The sequence below is a fragment of the Erpetoichthys calabaricus genome, chromosome 4 (assembly GCF_900747795.2).
Source record: "Erpetoichthys calabaricus chromosome 4, fErpCal1.3, whole genome shotgun sequence".
NCBI lineage: Eukaryota > Metazoa > Chordata > Cladistia > Polypteriformes > Polypteridae > Erpetoichthys > Erpetoichthys calabaricus.
The window spans coordinates 252,304,870-252,325,591 of record NC_041397.2 but is presented as its reverse complement, the minus strand read 5'-3'; the positions used below and the strand labels follow the sequence as shown (position 1 = coordinate 252,325,591).

General features: G+C 39.7%; 1 protein-coding gene across 1 annotated transcript in view; it reads right to left on the bottom strand.

The window, feature by feature from the left end:
• The window catches only part of LOC127527565 (AF4/FMR2 family member 4-like), a 122,713-nt gene extending 103,902 nt beyond the window's left edge, over positions 1 to 18,811 (bottom strand). The window contains exon 1 of the mRNA XM_051926658.1: positions 18,556 to 18,811. Within this exon, the coding sequence (XP_051782618.1) occupies positions 18,556 to 18,624 (69 nt within the window). The 5' untranslated portion in view covers positions 18,625 to 18,811. The remainder of the gene's footprint in view (positions 1 to 18,555) is intronic.
• Between the last annotated feature and the right edge of the window lie 1,911 nt (positions 18,812 to 20,722).

Here is a 20,722-nt window from a genome sequence, read left to right as displayed (position 1 = left end):
TATTGAATTACACTATATCATTATTTTAAAACCTCTTCTCAAGCAGTAGACACTCAAATTTTTTAAGCAATTTGTACTAATGTTGCTTCTGTGTCCGCTCTGGAATTAGGGACCCTCAAGCTTAAGCAAGCTTTAGTTATATAGCAGATCCACCCCAATGTGTAGGGCTTATTTTTATGAATTAAACGTTATACAGTACATTTTCTTGAAGTCTAAAGATGTTCACATTCTGTGTCTACGTTAAATTAACCTGTCAGTTGTGTGTGGCATCACCTGGTCACCAACTCTGTCAAACATAAGTATGGTTTAAATGAGATAAGACCAATGTACAGTGCATCCGGAAAGTATTCACAGCACATCACTTTTTCCACATTTTGTTATGTTACAGCCTTATTCCAAAATGGATTAAATTAATCTTTTTCCACAGAATTCTACACACAACACCCCATAATGACAATGTGAAAAAAGTTTACTTGAGGTTTTTGCAAATTTATTAAAAATAAAAAAATTGAGAAAGCACATGTACACAAGTATTCACAGCCTTTGCTGTGAAGCTCGAAATTGATCTCAGGTGCATCCTGTTTCACCTGATCATCCTTGAGATGTTTCTGCAGCTTAATTGGAGTCCACCTGTGGTAAATTCAGTTGACTGGACATGATTTGGAAAGGCACACACTTGTCTATATAAGGTCTCACAGTTGACAGTTCATGTCAGAGCACAAACCAAGCATGAAGTCAAAGGAATTGTCTGTAGACCTCCGAGACAGGATTGTCTCGAGGCACATATCTGGGGAAGGTTACAGAAAAATGTCTGTTGCTTTGAAGGTCCCGATGAGCACAGTGGCCTCCATCATCCGTAAGTGGAATAAGTTCGAAACCACCAGGACTCTTCCTAGAGCTGGCGGGCCATCTAAACTGAGCAATCAGGGGAGAAGGGCCTTAGTCAGGGAGGTGACCAAGAACCCGATGGTCACTCTGTCAGAGCTCCAGAGGTCCTCTGTGGAGAGAGGAGAACCTTGCAGAAGGACAACCATCTCTGCAGCAATCCACCAATCAGGCCTGTATGGTAGAGTGGCCAGACGGAAGCCACTCCTTAGTAAAAGGCACATGGCAGCCCACCTGGAGTTTGCCAAAAGGCACCTGAAGGACTCTCAGACCATGAGAAAGAAAATTCTCTGGTCTGATGAGTCAAAGATTAAACTCTTTGGTGTGAATGCCAGGTGTCACGTTTGGAGGAAACCTGGCACCATCCCTACAGTGAAGCATCCTGGATGAAAACCTGTTCCAGAGCGCTCCTGACCTCAGACTGGGGCGACGGTTCATCTTGCAGCAGGGCAACGACCCTAAGCACACAGCCAAGATATCAAAGGAGTGGCTTCAGGACAACTCTGTGAATGTCCTTGAGTGGCCCAGCCAGAGCCCAGACTTGAATCCGATTGAACATCTCTGGAGAGACCTTAAAATGGCTGGGCACCGACGCTTCCCATCCAACCTGATTGAGCTTGAGAGGTGCTGCAAAGAGGAATGGGCAAAACTGGCCAAGGATAGGTGTGCCAAGCTTGTGGCATCATATTCAACAAGACTTGAGGCTGTAATTGCTGCCAAAGGTGCATCGACAAAGTTTTGAGCAAAGGCTGTGAATACTTATGTACACATGCTTTCTCAGATTTTTTATTTTTAATAAATTTGCAAAAACCTCAAGTAAACTTTTTTCACGTTGTCATTATGGGGTGTTGTGTGTAGAATTCTGAGGAAAAAAATGAATTTAATCCATTTTGGAATAAGGCTGTAACATAACAAAACGTGGAAAAAGTGATGCGCTGTGAATACTTTCTAGATGCACTGTAAGTAGTCTTTTTCACTGTATTTAATATTCTAGAAAATATTGTTTCATTGAGATTTGGAGGTCTCTAAAGTTCTACTTTCAACAATACTATTAAGGAAATACTGCATCCAAAACAATTTTTAATATTTTCATACCCCATGTAGTTTGTAGTGATGGGCGAGAATTTTTTTATATCATGTTTTCACACAGAATAAGGATGACAAAGTTTCTGATGTGATAAGTATCTATTGTAACCAATTGCTGGATAACAGCAAGCAATATCAAAATCATTAAAAAAAAAAAAAAAAATCTCACACTGCTTGTGTCTCATAATCGACATGTCAAGTTATTTATATGCTCACAACATCCTAAACATGTCTATTTACTAAGACAGACCTCCTGACATCTTTTCGCCTTGCTTTTACATCTTAAATTCATTTCTCTATTGTAAAACATCTGTCTTCTGGTAGACACACCATTTGTTGATAACTCAGACCCATAACAAGGGTTTACAAGCAAACAGAAACAGAAAAAGCATTTCCATAATGCTATGCTTTTGAATTGAAGACAGGACTCTTGATCAATGAATGAAGGGAAAGGCAGATCTTCCATACTGAGAGCGGCTAAGCCAGTATTTGATTTCAGTCTCCTGCTGCAGGCTGTTATTTATACTTCAGTATTTAAGGGCCTTCCCCAGCATAGTTAACACTAAATTTATAAAGCAGTAAAGTTTAGAAGTATCTATTATTGTAAATATCTCAACATCTAGAGGTACTAAGAATGTATGAACAGATTTTTTTGTACACTTTAGTTTAGGTACTTACTTATTTACTCCTATGTAACAAGACCTTAATAAACACTTCTTTGTGTGATCATAACAAAGCATCAGTAAAGTGTTTATTCATCTCTGCAATGTAACCTACTTCACTTTGGAGTGATATGAGGTGGCTTAACTGAGGCACATTTCTTTTGATATTATATATTTAGTATAAGACCTGTGAATCCCTCATATTATCAAATAGTTTTATCATTGTATCAATATTTCACACTGCACAGAGACGAATAATCTACCTACTGATGTTTAAAAGTGTTATGAAGACCAAAAGAACCCCTTGTCATAGTCTTGTTATATAAGGGCAAAGGAGTAATAGATGCATTTTTGCAGTACCTAAACTAAAGTGTTACCAAGAGTACTATATACACAATTTTGTCTAGTGCCTTTTATTATCTGCTCACAGCACTCTAAAACATTGATATACTACAGTCAACAATATGAAACTTTTTTTCCCCCAATTTTGGCAGTTGCGGGTGAAGTTGAATGGAAGTAAAAATTTTAGTAAATGGAAACATAGCAGTAGAGTATTGTACCGTGTTAGCCATAGATTGATACAGGAGAAAATAGGGTGAAATGACACCTTTTATTGGCTAACTAAATAGATTACAAATGCAAGTTTTCGAGGCAGCTAAGGCCCCTTCATCAGGCAAGGTGTAACAAAGAAACTGAAAAATACTCTAGCTTATATTGGGACAGCAAAGTGATTTTTTTCTTTCATCTTAACAACCTTTTTATTCAAATGTTAGCAAAATTAATAAACCTTAGATGACTTAACCCTGAAAGAAGAGAACAATGAACTAATAAAATGTAGCGATAAGATAACCATCACTAGAGAAAGTCCTGTAAGGTTTTTTTGAAGTGCATTATCTGTAAGATAGGCCTCTGATGTAGTCAGCTGGTCAATCAGTCTGTTAGTCCACATATCTGGTCATAAAACTCTTGTCTCTATTTCGACCATTTTGTAGAGTATTGAATTTAAGAATAAGTTTGTATTCCCATTCTCTCCGCTCCTGTTGGATCTTGAAATTACCCATAAGCACCCTCAGATCCTTTATGCTGTGGCCATTACTGTTAAAGTGTGCTTCCACCGGAAGATCAATACTGTTCTGATTAATATGAAATCTATGAGTTCATTCGCTGGCACAGTGTCTGACCAGTTTCCCCTACATACAGTCTGGTGTTGGGGCACCTTATACACATGATTAGGTAGACCACATTAGCAAATTTGCATGTGAATGGACCCTTTATTTTATGCTTTTGCTGGCAATGTGGTATAACTACCTGATCTGTCGTGTAGATACAGTTAGGTCCATAAATATTTGGACAGAGACAACTTTTTCTAATTTTGGTTCTGTACATTACCACAATGAATTTTAAATGAAACAACTCAGATGCAGTTGAAGTGCAGACTTTCAGCTTTAATTCAGTGGGGTGAACAAAACGATGCATAAAAATGTGAGGCAACTAAATAATTTTTTTAACACAATCCCTTCATTTCAGGGGCTCAAAAGTAATTGGACAATTGACTCAAAGGCTATTTCATGGGCAGGTGTGGGCAAGTCCGTCGTTATGTCATTGTCAATTAAGCAGATAAAAGGCCTGGAGTTGATTTGAGGTGTGGTTCTTGCATGTGGAAGATTTTCCTGTGAACAGACAACATGCGGTCAAAGGAGCTCTCCATGCAGGTGAAAGAAGCCATCCTTAAGCTGTCAAAACAGAAAAAACCCATCTGAGAAATTGCTACAATATTACGAGTGGCAAAATCTACAGTTTGGTACATCCTGAGAAAGAAAGCAAGCACTGGTGAACTCAGCAATGCAAAAAGACCTGGACGTCCACGGAAGACAACAGTGGTGAATGATCGCAGAATCATTTCCATGGTGAAGAGAAACCCCTTCACAACAGCCAACCAAGTGAACAACACTCTCCAGGGGGTAGGCGTATCGATATCCAAGTCTACCATAAAGAGAAGACTGCATGAAAGTAAATACAGAGGGTGCACCACTGCAAGGTGCAAGCCACTCATAAGCCTCAAGAATAGAAAGGCTAGATTGGACTTTGCTAAAGAACATCTAAAAAAGCCAGCACATTTCCGGAAAAAACATTCTTTGGACAGATGAAACCAAGATCAACCTCTACCAGAATGATGGCAAGAAAAAAGTATGGAGAAGGTGTGGAACAGCTCATTATCCAAAGCATACCACATCATCTGTAAAACACGGTGGAGGCAGTGTGATGGCTTGGGCGTGCATGGCTGCTAGTGGCACTGGGACACTAGTGTTTATTGATGATGTGGCACAGGACAGAAGCAGCCGAATGAATTCTGAGGTGTTCAGAGACATACTGTCTGCTCAAATCCAGCTAAATGTAGTCAAATTGATTGGGCGGCGTTTCATGATACAGATGGACAATGACCCAAAACATACAGCCAAAGCAACCCAGGAGTTTATTAAAGCAAAGAAGTGGAAAATTCTTGAATGCCCAAGTCAGTCACCTGATCTTAACCCAATTGAGCATGCATTTCACTTGTTGAAGACTAAACTTCAGACAGAAGGCCCACAAACAAACAGCAACTGAAAGCCGCTGCAGTAAAGGCCTGGCAGAGCATTAAAAAGGAGGAAACCCAGCATCTGGTGATGTCCATGAGTTCAAGACTTCAGGCTGTCATTGCCAGCAAAGAGTTTTCAACCAAGTATTAGAAATAAACATTTTATTTCCAGTTATTTAATTTGTCCAATTACTTTTGAGCCCCTGAAATGAAGGGATTGTGTTAAAAAATGCTCTAGTTGCCTCACATTTTTATGCAATCGTTTTGTTCACCCCACTGAATTAAAGCTGAAAGTCTGCACTTCAACTGCATCTGAGTTGTTTCATTTAAAATTCATTGTGGTAATGTACAGAACCAAAATTAGAAAAAAAGTTGTCTCTGTCCAAATATTTATGGACCTAACTGTATGTGCACAGGTGCCACATCTGTTCTGTAGGCAGGGAGATGTGCCACTTGCTGCCGAGCCACACATAGAGTTTTGGACAATCAGTTGTTTGAGGTTTGGTGGTTGTCTGTATGCAAGGAGGGGAGGTTCTGGGAATATATCTTTCAGTTTATTGTCTTTCTGTACCATGGGTTGAAGCTCTTTCATAATTTTGCGAAGTGTTTCCAGATGTGGATGATAAGTTACAACTAGTGGGACCTGGTTCTTGGTTTCTGCACCTTTGGAAACAGTAATAATCAAAGATGAGTAGACATAGTCTAGCCGAGTATAATAGCTGAATGCTCCATCTATTAGATGGGTTGACTTTCCTGCACACCCCCTACCAATATCAAAAGCAAACTCCGAAAACCTTTTGACATGAAGCTTGAACAACAGGGGGAGACACGGCATTGCTGAGGTCAGTGCAGAAGCTTCATCGCTCCAGTAAACTGAATTCATGTGTGTGAGTGTGATATCATTGCCTTGTTTCACTCCAGAAATGACCAGGAAGGCATTGCTGCTTTACATTTTTAGTACAGAAGAAATCTTAAGAACATGCCCATCCATCCATTCATTTTCTAAGCCATTTAACCAATTCAGGGCTACAGGGAGCCTGTGCATTGAACAATAATGATATTGTTAATAAGTTAGCACATACTGTACATACTTTTTCATTATTTTAGCACAGTTTTATGAGGCTGCTCAAGATCAAATTTATTATTTGACTGCATACTCTGTATAAACGACAGAAACACATTAGAAATACTATGTACTGACTTCAGTAAATGGATAGAATAAGTACTAAATTTAGTTTAAATAATCTCTCCTGTATCTCTGGGACATCCTGACCTCTCTTTACCTTGTCTGTGATTTTAATGAATAAACGCATTTGAATCCACACATCAGCATGTGCTGTACCTCCGAAGGAAATCCTGGAACAACTTCTCCTTTCTTTCCTCCCTCTATCATTAGAGTCCCTACAGTCCACTCCATCAAAATGAGTAACATGTACAACTTGTGATTTAACTGTGTGTGTCTGGCAGGTATCATCAGAATGTGTCTGTAACTGCCTGCTCTGTGAATAATAATGAATGCTTTCACTCCGACGCCTAGAAATACCTCAATTGGCCAAAGAATGGACACATTTTACCTGGGATACAGCAGTCTTTTTAACAGGGGAAAACACATCGTCAATGTACTTAGCCCCAGTGCACAAAGTGACGCATCCTGTGTGTTTGAAACAGTTTTTGAAGAATGAATGGTGCCAATTATTTTTCTCAACCAGAGTATTTTTTGTATGCTCAGGAAAAATGAATACCCTTAAAAATGAAATCATAACATCCCACACTACAGACAACCAAATTCCATAAAATTATCTTAAATTCTATTCTATGTATTATCATTTGTTATCCTTTATATACTATCCATCACAAAAAAGAACTTTGGAGAAAAATGAGAAAAAGAATTCACTCTAATATACAGCATGCTGGCATAGCAGAGTCATTGTCACCTCTCAGCTGTAGTATCCCAGTTTGATTCCTGACTAATGAAGTCTGTGGAATTTGAACGTATCAGTCTGTGTGGGATGGATTTTTAGTCCCTTTACTGTCAAGGTTCATTCCTCACCCATATGCATTGATACAGCTTTGATTCCATGCCACTCTAATCCCATTAGGCCTTGAATTCACTCCCTCCAATAGTTTCAGAATATATTATAACAACAAAGATCAACGTGCAGGTCTGTTTTGGTGTGTTGATGACGCTGGCACTGAAAAGAATACCAGCAATTCTGTTTTTGCTCAGATATTAAGCTTACTTGTGTGTGTGCTTTGCAGGGGAGCTGTGAATAATCCCAATTATGAATCCAGCTATGCTTGACACAAAGGTTAAATCAGACTTCAATAACAACAATTTCAATTTTGCAAAGTTAATTGTGGCATAAAATCTTGTGTCTTATCTTTCACTAGAAACAAAACAAAGCATCATCTTTGAGAGGTAAATATTTGACTTAGAGGAACTTAAAACATTAAACTAGCCTAATGGTTAGGCATTTTATACTGTCATGTATGAACACTGTCACTGATTTTAAAACGCTGCACCTCTGTTAGAAGATACTGGTAATTGAATGCTTTTTTTTGAAGTAAGATGTACTGACCGCACTATATAGCAGTAGTTTTAAATAATGGCAAGAGAATCAGAAGAAGTCGTGCAGTCAAAATACGAAGCCAAATGTCTTAACCATGAAGTCATTAAATAAACAAAGAGCTCAGAATGTGAAGCAAGAATTAAAGTTGGGACACAACATTGGATTTTGTACGCTGTAAAAAATGTCAGTAAATTTAAAGGTAGAAATATTGTGAATGGTAAAAGTAAAATACCTTTTCTAAAAAAAAAAAGAAAAGTTACCTTATGTTCTACGGAAAATTACCTGTATATCTTAAGCAATACATTTCACTATTCTTTACAGCCAAATTCTGAGAAAAGCTAAGCAAAATGACACCTTTTATTGGCTAACTAAAAAGATTGCAATATGCAAGCTTTCGAGGCAACTCAGGCCCCTTCTAAAGGTTCCTGGTGAATCACATATCTTTGCACAGTAGAGAAAAAAACTTAAACAGTTTGCAGACTTATTTTTCCTTCAGTGCTGAAGGTGTTTTGAGGTTATGGAAGCTGATTTATGGTGCATTGTACTCAATAAGCTGGCACACTTGTAGGACACTATACACCACAAAAGCAAACTTTACGTCTCCACTAAACAATGTGCCATAACTTCCTTAAACATTGCTTTTTTTCAGTGCGTACAATTAAATGATACAACATGTTTGCTATTGGTTGTTGTTACTTTATTAATGCAGACAGTGTACTGATTTCTGATCCTGACAACATTTTCTAATGGTTTAATGTTAGGCATATTTATTACAGTGCATGTATTTCAGGTTATGGTCAAACGTTCACTTCTATTGTAATGTGTTGTGAAGAAAAAAACCAGCTATTTATTATAAAGTTATACCGTAGACCATGGGTGTCAAACTCCAGGCCTGGTGGCTGCAGGTTTTCATTCTAACCCTTTTCCTAATCAGAGACCAGTTTTCACTGCTAATTCACTTTTTTCTCTTTTATTTTAACAGCCATGTTAGAAGGATTCAGTCCTCTGAATTGATTTGTTTCCTCATTAAATGGCAGCCAAACAGAAATGAGATGTGAAACGAGCCAATAGATGACCATCTTAAACTGGGGCTTCAAACTCCAACCAGTTTCTTAATGAGTAGCCAATGCTTGTTGCTGCTCTCGTTCTGCAACAGCAGACATTTCCAGAACTGTTGATTTTCTGTTTTTTATAAGAACATCGTCAAAGTGTTTTGGTGAGTGGAGAGATCAGCCTTACTGAGACCATCTCCTTTCTTTATTTTCAGATATTGTGTGATGTGGTGGCTTGTTTTGTGTCTCATTATTGTTTGGCTGCTAATTAAGGAAAAAGAAACAACTAAAGGGCGTAAGTCAAGTTAATTAAAAGAAGTAATTGGCAGCAAAAATCGGTCACGAATTAAGAAGATGGTTAGAATGAAAACCTGCAGCCACTGCGGTCCTCCAGGACTGGAGTTCGACAGCCCTGCTGTAGACCTAAAAATATCGTCACCGTATTTTTTACGCAAATTCTGGCCAACACAGTTGCCAGTTTTTTACCGTAAATGTAACATTTTTTACAGTGTAGCCAAAAAGGGACACATAGCCAGAGTGAAATAGAGACAATAAATGTAGTCTAGGAACAGAAAACGATTTTGCACTGACAAGAAAGATCTCCAGAGGTTTTGTTTATCTTTAGTAGAATCTCAACTCTCAAGATGATAGTGAAATGCACTACATTGACCATTAAATAGCCATGCTGATGACCTCACATGTTGCACACTTCCAGTCATCTTGCCTGGTAATGGAATAGTAAATGTCAAAAGAAATGGCACTGCCCATAGGAAAACAATACAGTGCTGCAGGAAAACGTAATTCCTTTTCAACATCTTTAAAAGCAAATTAAAAAAAACAAAAAAAACAAAAAAAAAACTAATGTAATCAATGGATTCCTTGGTCTTGAATACCCTGGAAACGATATTTAAAAAAATGTAAAAGACCAAGGAACAAATAGAAAAAATTTAAGTCATATGTCATATCATGACAGAAAGCATGCACCTAGTTGGCCCCTTTGTTGATTTTAAACATTTTTTGCACTGTTTTAATAAATTTTTTAGTGTTGGCTTTTCACTTTGATTTATTTCAGTTCTGATATTCTTGGTGTGCAGTGGATATTGTGTTGATCTACTTACAGATGTTCTCAATGTTAAAATAACCCATCAAGCGGTAGTTCTTAATTGGCTCAAATTTGGCTTCTTTAATTTCATAAAGACTCACAATCGTCCTGGGGGTTGAGGTCCCCCTTGCAGAACTGCCACCAAAAGTCATCCCCTTTTTGGTGGTCCCCCTTGGAGAATCATTGTCACACGTTTTAGCATTTGCAATGGCGTTTGCTTAAACTACCCACGTCAACACATATCACAATACAGTCCACAAACCATTCATGACGATTGAAAATCATGTCTCAAAAATCTTACAAACACGATACAGAAAATAGGTGCAATAGTGGTATAAAGTATACTTCAAGCACAGCACCACCTTTCAAACTCTGTAACAGACGGGTGAAAAATGCTGCTTATATGAGCAACTATACAGTGGTGTGAAAAACTATTTGCCCCCTTCCTGATTTCTTATTCTTTTGCATGTTTGTCACACAAAATGTTTCTGATCATCAAACACATTTAACCATTAGTCAAATATAACACAAGTAAACACAAAATGCAGTTTTTCAATGATGGTGTTTATTATTTAGGGAGAAAAAAATCCAAACCTACATGGCCCTGTGTGAAAAAGTAATTGCCCCCTTGTTAAAAAATAACCTAACTGTGGTGTATCACACCTGAGTTCAATTTCCGTAGCCACCCCCAGGCCTGATTACTGCCACACCTGTTTCAATCAAGAAATCACTTAAATAGGAGCTGCCTGACACAGAGAAGTAGACCAAAAGCACCTCAAAAGCTAGACATCATGCCAAGATCCAAAGAAATTCAGGAACAAATGAGAACAGAAGTAATTGAGATCTATCAGTCTGGTTAAGGTTATAAAGCCATTTCTAAAGCTTTGGGACTCCAGCGAACCACAGTGAGAGCCATTATCCACAAATGGCAAAAACATGGAACAGTGGTGAACCTTCCCAGGAGTGGCCGGCCGACCAAAATTACCCCAAGAGCGCAGAGACGACTCATCCGAGAGGTCACAAAAGACCCCAGGACAACGTCTAAAGAACTGCAGGCCTCACTTGCCTCAATTAAGGTCAGTGTTCACGACTCCACCATAAGAAAGAGACTGGGCAAAAACGGCCTGCATGGCAGATTTCCAGGACGCAAACCACTGTTAAGCAAAAAGAACATTAGGGCTCGTCTCAATTCTGCTAAGAAACATCTCAATGATTGCCAAGACTTTTGGGAAAATACCTTGTGGACTGATGAGTCAAAAGTTGAACTTTTTGGAAGGCAAATGTCCCGTTACATCTGGCGTAAAAGGAACACAGCATTTCAGAAAAAGAACATCATACCAATAGTAAAATATGGTGGTGGTAGTGTGATGGTCTGGGGTTGTTTTGCTGCTTCAGGACCTGGAAGGCTTGCTGTGATAGATGGAACCATGAATTCTACTGTCTACCAAAAAATCCTGAAGGAGAATGTCCGGCCATCTGTTCGTCAACTCAAGCTGAAGCAATCTTGGGTGCTGCAACAGGACAATCACCCAAAACACACCAGCAAATCCACCTCTGAATGGCTGAAGAAAAACAAAATGAAGACTTTGGAGTGGCCTAGTCAAAGTCCTGACCTGAATCCAATTGAGATGCTATGGCATGACCTTAAAAAGGCGGTTCATGCTAGAAAACCCTCAAATAAAGCTGAATTACAACAATTTTGCAAAGATGAGTGGGCCAAAATTCCTCCAGAGCGCTGTAAAAGACTCATTGCAAGTTATCGCAAACGCTTGATTGCAGTTATTGCTGCTAAGGGTGGCCCAACCAGTTATTAGGTTCAGGGGGCAATTACTTTTTCACACAGGGCCATGTAGGTTTGGATTTTTTTTTCCCCCTAAATAATAAAAACCACCATTTACAAACTGCATTTTGTGTTTACTTGTGTTATATTTGACTAATGGTTAAATGTGTTTGATGATCAGAAACATTTTGTGTGACAAACATGCAAAAGAATAAGAAATCAGGAAGGGGGCAAATAGTTTTTCACACCACTGTATGTCTTAGAAAACAATGAAATTAAAAATAAAATTAAACGTTTGAGCTCCTTATTTTGAGGTTAATGATGCTCTGATGTGTTCTAGATGGTTGGAGAATTAGGGGAAAAAAATAAAAGGAAAACTTTAATTTAGAGTAGCCAGAAAAAAATTACAATCTTTTCAGTTTAGGGAATAAAAATGCAGTTACAGTAACACCTCGTTTAGCTCTTAGGACACAAACATGGACCTCTGTGTGGTTATTATGACATTGTATTATATTATAATGGTGAAATGGTGAAAATACAAATACAGTGTAACAATAATGAACATTTATTCAGTGATAAGTAAGCATAATTATGAATGCCATTCCATGTATTTATAATTTATATGAAGGACCAGTCTTCTTAATGATTTACATCCATCCATCCATCCATCCATTTTCCAACCCGCTGAATCCGAACACAGGGTCACAGGGGTCTGCTGGAGCCAATCCCAGCCAACACAGGGCACAAGGCAGGAACCAATCCCGGGCAGGGCGCCAACCCACCACAGGACACACACAAACACACCCACACACCAAGCACACCCCAGGGCCAATCTAGAATCACCAATCCACCCAACCTACACCTGGAAGGAGCTTGTGCTTCATATCCAGATTATGTAATTTAGCTGAATTACGCTTACACCTGAGATTATCATGTCTGGATAGAGACTGAATGGAGAGGACACGAGACATGTGTACCACACCTGTGTTATGTAAGATTTGCACCACAGCTACTAACCTGAAGTTAGAATGGAGACTGTCTAGCTTTTAATGACTCAACATGGAATAGTCTAAAGAAGGTGACGTGCCACACCAAGCATGTGACAGGAAATGATAGCTGAATGTCATACACGCCATAACACTAATGTGTTCACTTTCAAATGTTGTACAGTTGTCAATGCAGGCCACCTTTGCAGAGTTTACCCATCTTCTTTCAGCACCCTATGTGACCACCATCCTCTGCCGCAACCCCCATACGTTATTGTTGTATGTGGATAGAAATGCATTTGCATTGACACTTCTGTCAAATATGGTCACTACCCATTCCTGACAACATCCAGTTACAATCTGATCACTGGTCTGGTTAAACCCAGTTTTTAATGTGGTTAAGTGCTATCCAAGTTTGTACAATGTTTTCTATGTACAATGTCAACTTCCTCTATGTTCTGTCCATGGGTAATACCCTTACTGAGGAATGTAAAAGTGTTACAACTGATCAAAACAATGGCCTGTGCTGTGCCTGAAATGGGCCCGGAGTGCACAGTCTGACCACCAAGGGGACACCCCAGTTTTCCACAATATTGCATGTATTTTGCCACTAAGGGACCCCACCACCCATCCCGTTGTTGGAAGTACGTATATGTACTGTATATAAGGCAGATTGACAATCCAAGGGGAACAACCATTGCCCCCAGATTCCCACTGAATTATATGTATTTCATACCTCATCATGAGCAGTTAGAAAAAGTTGACAGAATGGAGAGTACTGTGGGTACCCAAGGATAAAACTTGTTAAGCACATCCTTCTCGAACTTCCACTTCGGCCTTCTTTTGCACAGAGCAGCAGCCACATTTCTGTGCGCGTGATCACTTATCAATGCTTAGCGAAAAAAAACAAGACACCCTGCCTAAGAATAGCTCCCTCACTAGAGCAATATTATCAACAAATATCGACAAATTTAAAAAAAAAAAAAAAAACAAAAACCACATATCAGCTAATTTTCTTTTTTCCATAATGTCAAAGCAATTTCGAGATTTTGGACTATTTCATTTTTCTGTTGTGGGGAGGTGGGTTTACCCCTAAATACTGTTGTAGCAAAATGTCCTTTCTTAGTGGATGCCTACTGCCCCATAATAACCATCCGAATTTAACTTTTTTATCTAAATGGGAAACAGTATTTTTGTTGAAGTGTGAGTGAGTGAGTCATCACTGTTTTTTATATACTGTACATTATATAAAGTACTTTTTATAATGCTTTTATGCTTTTTATATCATTACTATATTTTTTTATTATATATATATATATATATATCTCAATTTCTAAACTCTTTTGGGGCTCCCCCCAATGGGACATCACGCAGTAGAGCGTCCCAAAGTACGATCGCTACATCTATGGAAGATAACCTATAGGTTGCCATGGCAACCACAACCTCCCAGCACTAGAGCAGTTTGCCACGAAAACAAATCCGAAAAGATCGCAGTTGCGCTATGAGCACCTGCCGTCGTTGGGTGATGCAAGGAACATTGTAAATGCAGGGAACAGTATTACTTGGCCATTAACCTGACCACGGCCAGCCCGACTGCTGAGTATAGGATTGTGGTAGGTCCCGTTAAAATAAATAACCGTGCTGTTCCTCTTTCAAGCTGAATAAAGTTGGTTTTGCTAAAGTACTGAGACTCAGCCTCGTATTTTGGGGTGCAAGACAGGGACTCACACATCATAATATCTTATGTACGTAAAAACGTCTATGTATGGAAGTGTGTGTGTCTGTCTGTCCAGCCCAGAAATGAGGGGTGGAGTCAGGGTAAGGGCTCCACCTCTGAGGATATACAAGCGAGTCCAGCATGTCAGCAAAACGAAACCTCCGAAGAAAGAGTCACTTGCTTCATCAGCAAAATGGTATCCCTTTTACTTTTCTTCCCACAGCTAATACATAAGCGAGGCGAGCATGTTGGCAAAACAAAGCCTCAGAAGAAAGACAGTCACTTAGCTGCTAATGCACAAACGATGCAAGCACTTCGGCAAAACAAAACCTCCTAGGAGAGAAACGCCCAGAGTAGTTCCTTTCAATTACCTGACATCTCTACATTTCGTTTTTTTTTCTGACAATTTCAATAGTTTCTAGGACCCCATGATTTTTACAGGATGGGCTTACACAGCTTGTATATATTAGCACACACACACAAACACATACACGGTGATCCTCTACTCCAAATGTGTACGTAATGCCACAACATACAAAGGAGGTATAACCAAAGAGAGAACACAAATAGAACACCAAATTAAAATAAAAGGCAGATCCTGTTTACTGAGGGCCTCCTAAAATGGCGTTGAGCCTCTGTCCACCAGGTGGGGTCCTACCCACTTGCTCACCTTAGTACCATTAAACACCCCAGTGCCCAATTCTCTTTTTATTACATGCATCTTTACCTTCTCTCCTACAACCTCATAAGAGACTCTCCCAACCTGACCAGACCCCTAACTCAGCATATGCTCTGGTATGAAATTCCCTTTCTCCTTACATGGAACCATGTGATGCCCCCAATCAGCCAAAAGGTGTTTTGACCTCCTATAGCATCAGTCTCTTTTTGACATCATCTGAAGTCTAAACCTTTAATGACCTAATGTTACATTATAGGTTTCCACCCAACACTGCCACTTTATGTTTCTTAAAATGTTCTTTTACTCATCCAGGAAACCCAGTGCAGGACCAAGGTGGTGAGTTGCTATCATCTGGCCAGTGTAGATTTCTGTCTTTTTGTTGCCTTGCATGGGACTTTCCTGTGCTCTGATGTCCCTCCCTAACAAACTCACTTCATACTATACACTTACTGAACAAATTATTAGGAACACTATACCATTACTGGATAAGGACTTCTTTTGCTCTCTAAATAGCCTTAGTTCTCCTTGGTATGGATTCTGCAAGATGTTGGAAACATTCCTTTGAGATTCTGGTCTTGCTTTTTCTACAGATTTGTCAGTTGCACATTCATGCTGTAAATCTCCCCTTCTACCACATCCCAGAGGTGTTCTATTGGACTGAAATCCTCCAAGATCCTGGGTAGGCCACTAAAAGACACTGAACTCATTGTCATGCTCATGAAACTAGTTTGAGATGACTTTTGCTTTGTGACGGTTTATTATCATGCTGGAAGTAGCCATTGGGTAAACTGAGGCCTAGAAAGGATGCACATGGTCAGCAACAATACTCAGGTTGTGACATTCAAGTATTAATGGGCCCAAAGTGTGTCAAGAAAACATCCCTTACAACAATTACATTGCCACCAGCAGCGTGGAACCACCACCAACCATCTGTGTGCCTTGGCAGAAATTGAGATTTATTAGGCCAGGTTACATTTTTCCATTCTTCAACTGTCTAGTTTTGATGGGACTGTGCCCACTGTAGACTCATCTTCCTGTTCTTGGTTGAAAGGAGTGGAACCCATTATGATCTTCTGCTGCTGTAGACCATCCACCTCAAGGTTTGACATGTTGTGTATTCTGAGACGTTTTTCTTCTCACCCGTTACACAGAATAAATATTCAGGTTACTGTAGCATTTTTGTCACCTTGAACCATTCTGCCCATTCTCCTCTGACCACTCTCATCAACAAGGGGCTTCAGTCCACAGACCTGCCATTCACTGGATGTTTTTTTGTTTTTTGTATCATTCTGTAAATTCTGGAGACTGTTGTGTGTGAAAATTCCACAAGATCAGCAGTTGCAGAAATACTCAAACCAGCCCGTCTAACACCAACAAACATACCATAGTCGGAAGCACTGAGGTCACATTTTTCCCCCATTTCTGGTGTTTGATGTGAACATTAATGAAGCTCCTCACCTATATCTGCATGATTTTATGCATTGCGCTGCTGTGCCACAAGACTGGCTGATTACATAATTGGATATATTAGCAGCTGTAGAGGAGTTCCTAATAATTTGCTCAGTGAGTGTTTATAGTGATAGGTTGCCAAGATGAAAATGAAAGGGACCACCAGAATGTGGCCAGTAGTGGCTATGTGTGAGTAAAAGGCAACTTTCAGATGGTGAGAGCGCTTTAAGAAAACTCAGTGCCCCAGACTTCCTACTGTAGAAAGACACTTCAATTGCAAAGGCCCCTGTGAGCATAGATATTCCAGAATATTGTCCTCTAGCCAAAATGGATTCCCAGAGGTTTAGTACAGGGCCATGCTATATCAGAAGCATTTCCAATGCCTGGCAATTTAAGTAAAAAGTAGGCCTCAGGTGTGTAGTAGAACCCGAGTCTGTAAGATGCCACATTTTGCCTGGTGGGCTTGTGTGTTGGGTGGGAGCCCCTTGACCCTAGGAATGTGCATATAAAATACATATACAAACATACAGTACATGCTGCCTAAACCGAGACCGCATCCTCATTTCAACATCAAAGCAAGCACTTCACAATTCTCTGATTTTCCACACTTTACACCTTGAAGCTTGTCAGATATTCTCCTGAATCAAAATAAGAAATTTTAATGGAATCACAGGTGGTTGGTCTCAGTAGTATAAACGGTTATCAAGGGTCTCTAAAAAAGCTTAAAAGCAATTACTGAGGGAACAGGGGGTCCTATTTGAGCTCCTGAAAGGCAACAGCAAGATCTAGTTTTCACTTTAGTGTAAGCTCTCAAGGCAATTATTGTAATTAGATGGAAAAAAAGAAAAGAAAAGAAATGGTTCTTGAGAGCCCGAGCTGTTTATGAATGGATGCACCTCTTAGTAAATGTATGATTCAGTTTAAAAGCAGACACTTCATCAAACTCTATAGCCCAGTAAAATTTAACATTTCCTCAAGAGCAAACAGGTTAATGAGTTGAACAAAGAAGTTTAAGAGGAATGAAAACAAGAAGACACTTGAGGACTGATGTCTCTAAGTTACAGCACTTTATCTTAAGCAACAAATCCATGCTAGGTATTTTAAACCTATTTATAATAATAATTCCCTTATGGTTTAACTGCAGTTTTCTGCATTATTTAGACCATTGCACTATTAATGAGGTAGATAATTGAACTCGTTTAACCCAATTAAGCAGTAGCCACTCATACAATTATCATAAAGCTAAACAACCTCATAATGTTATAATAGGGCAGAATAATTATAGAGTAGCGGTTTAATCATGCTCTACTTTGTGGCTCTCAATAGACGGCAGCGCATCCACAGAACATAATGCAAAACAGCATTCAGCAGTTATTCGGTTAGCTGAAAGAACGACGAGTTGCTCACCTGTTTCTGCAGTTAGTTAGCATCGACCATCCACATTAAATTCCTATACCAGGTGCAGGCCAGAGAAATGAAACACGAGCACATAGGATATCTTCTTTAGGAAGATGCTCTCTCGGTAAAGTTTGGAATGGAGTAAGTGGCATGCCTAAAATTCATAGCCAATCACACTTGTGGAGTTGCCTGTGGCTAGTGGATCTCACACGACACGTGCACAATAAATTGCATAATACATTCGGCGAAGTGATGTAAACAAGCATGATGAAAAGATTTGACTGGACTGCATCATGTCAGACCTTTAAAAAGCACTCGCGTCTACTTGTCTAACACTGATCGGAAAGAAAAAGTAGGAAACTCTTTTCATCCATAAGCAAAATGTGCTGCCAGATGTAAGATGCAATTCACCACGTAACGACCTGTGCCCCAGTCATCCCATTTCTGCAATAAAAACACACTTAGAACAGCTGAGCTTTTTCATTAACCACCAATCAAATCACCACATTGCGCTCGCCACTCCATGTATGCCTACTACAATATTCCAGCAAAACACTCGTGCGCTTGCATCATTTGCAGGTACTGTAAGCCGGGTTGCTACGATCGCTTCTCACCTGACTGCTTAATCGAACCATTAAAAAGATGCTGGCAACTTTGTTCTCCTTCTCAAAGATAGTAGGCATGGTGATATCCTCACTCCTTGGATTTTGCACCCATCACCTTTATGCAACAGTCACTCAGGGTCAGCAGAAGCTCGGGGGAAGAGGCACAGTTAACGGCGAGTCGTGAGCGAGGCTAAGTGAAGGTCCCTTCTTGGTAACTGAGCTTGCAGGCGACAGCCACAACAAGAAGCATTAGAAAGCAGCAGCAGCAGCATGAGGGAGAGAGCCAGCGCGCGCGTGTCCGCATATGTGTGAGCGGTAGCGCGCGCACGCGTTTCTGCATGTGTGTGTGTGTGTGTGAGTGCGTGCGGCGCCGACAAGCAACAGCACTGACAGCTCAGGAAACGACCAGGAGAGCAGCAGCAACACATCATTGATAATAAAAAAAGAGCTAATTACCATGCAAAGCACAGTCCGCCTTTGGGAAGATGAGAGGAGTGTGCTGAGATAAAGACCACATCTGGCACTGGGGAATGGAAATGGGAGGCGGAGGTATTGTGGAGGGCCGGGGGATTTGGTGTGTACAGTTGAAAAAGATTAGCCCATCACTCCTGCTAAGAATTGCAAGACTTCCTCACCTCTTTCGCATTTTTTAACTTTTCCATTCATAATATAACTGCTAGGTGCACACGCTAGTTGATAGACAGCTATACTTCATCCTGTTTGTCTCTCTCTAATCCATTACAATTACAGGAAAGCTTCAGTTTTGCTCCTGTGTTAATAATCTTCTTGTCAGTTTGTGTCTTCATCAGTGGCGTGTAAAGTCCAGGAATGAAGTCATTTAGTGCGTGTTGTTGATTTCTTTTCTTAGTATGGCAGCATGGTTTGAAACTTTTCTGTATTACTCTTGCATATTTTATCTGTGATTTTAATTCCTGCAATCTACAATAGTGATATGCAGCTAAGTTAATTGGTAGTGTCCAATGTATTTATTCATTTTTATATCCTGCCATTACAATACATAGCAAACTAATCCATCCACAGGGGACACTCACTGTTACCAATCAAACAAAACCTGAATGTCTTTGAGATGGAGGAAAGAAACCACACCTAAACAGAGGAGAACATGCAATCTCCACACTAGCAGTGGAACAGTAAGATTTTAACCCTGGACTCTAACTGCCAGAAGCACTACCCACTCTGTGTAAGGCAATTGGCATAGATAAGTTGGCAAATGTAATAAGGATAATATACAGTCAAGAAGAAATCCGAGTTTATTAATTTCACAGAAACATTCTTTCATTCATCTAATGGACTCACTCAATCTTTTTTTAAGATGTCAAGGAGCTGGAGATTCTCTCATCATTCCTGCTGCCTTAGACAAGCCCCAACTCTTAATGGCCACCTACACTTATCTGCTTCAAAGCCAATATCAAATTTCGTGATTTCTATTTGGAAGTAATGTCAGACTTGCTGACTCCAGCTGCTGATCATGTCGCCGGACCATGCAAATTTTAATGACCAAAAATCACTAGACATGTTTAATTTACTGACTGTGTGCCTTTTTATGACAGTCAATAGCGTGCTGCCTGACAGAGCCAGTGCTGTATGGAGGGTTAAACAGGTAGAGCGAATTTAGCTGCAATCTCTGATCATTTTTTTTTTCTATCTTACATCTTGCCTGAAGAAGGGGCCTGAGTTGCCTCGAAAGCTTGCATATTGTAATCTTTTTAGTTAGCCAATAAAAGGTGTCATTTTGCTTGGCTTTTCTCTCCATTCTGTTATGATATGTAAAACACAAGACATGAGACAGACAAGCTTCTCTTCTGTTTGTGAGGTCCAAGAGATGTGTGTTTCTTATTCTTTGCTGTTGTGTTATATGACATGTACTTTCGGATGAACATTCATTGGTTGTCAGCGCTCATGCACACAGAGCCCGCCCCATGACTAAAGACCTAATTAAACTTGTTTGATTTTGTTAGAGTTAGTTACGGACTAGTTGGAGTGAGTCCCTGGGTATATCAGGCTACAAGAATTGCTTCACAGGATCACACCGCTGACTACCCCTGACTTACTGAGATAATGTAAATGAAGGCTATGTCTGAAAATCGGTGGAAATGTCACATAATGTGACATGGCTTTAAGGGTATTTTCACTCTCTAATTAATTCCACATACAA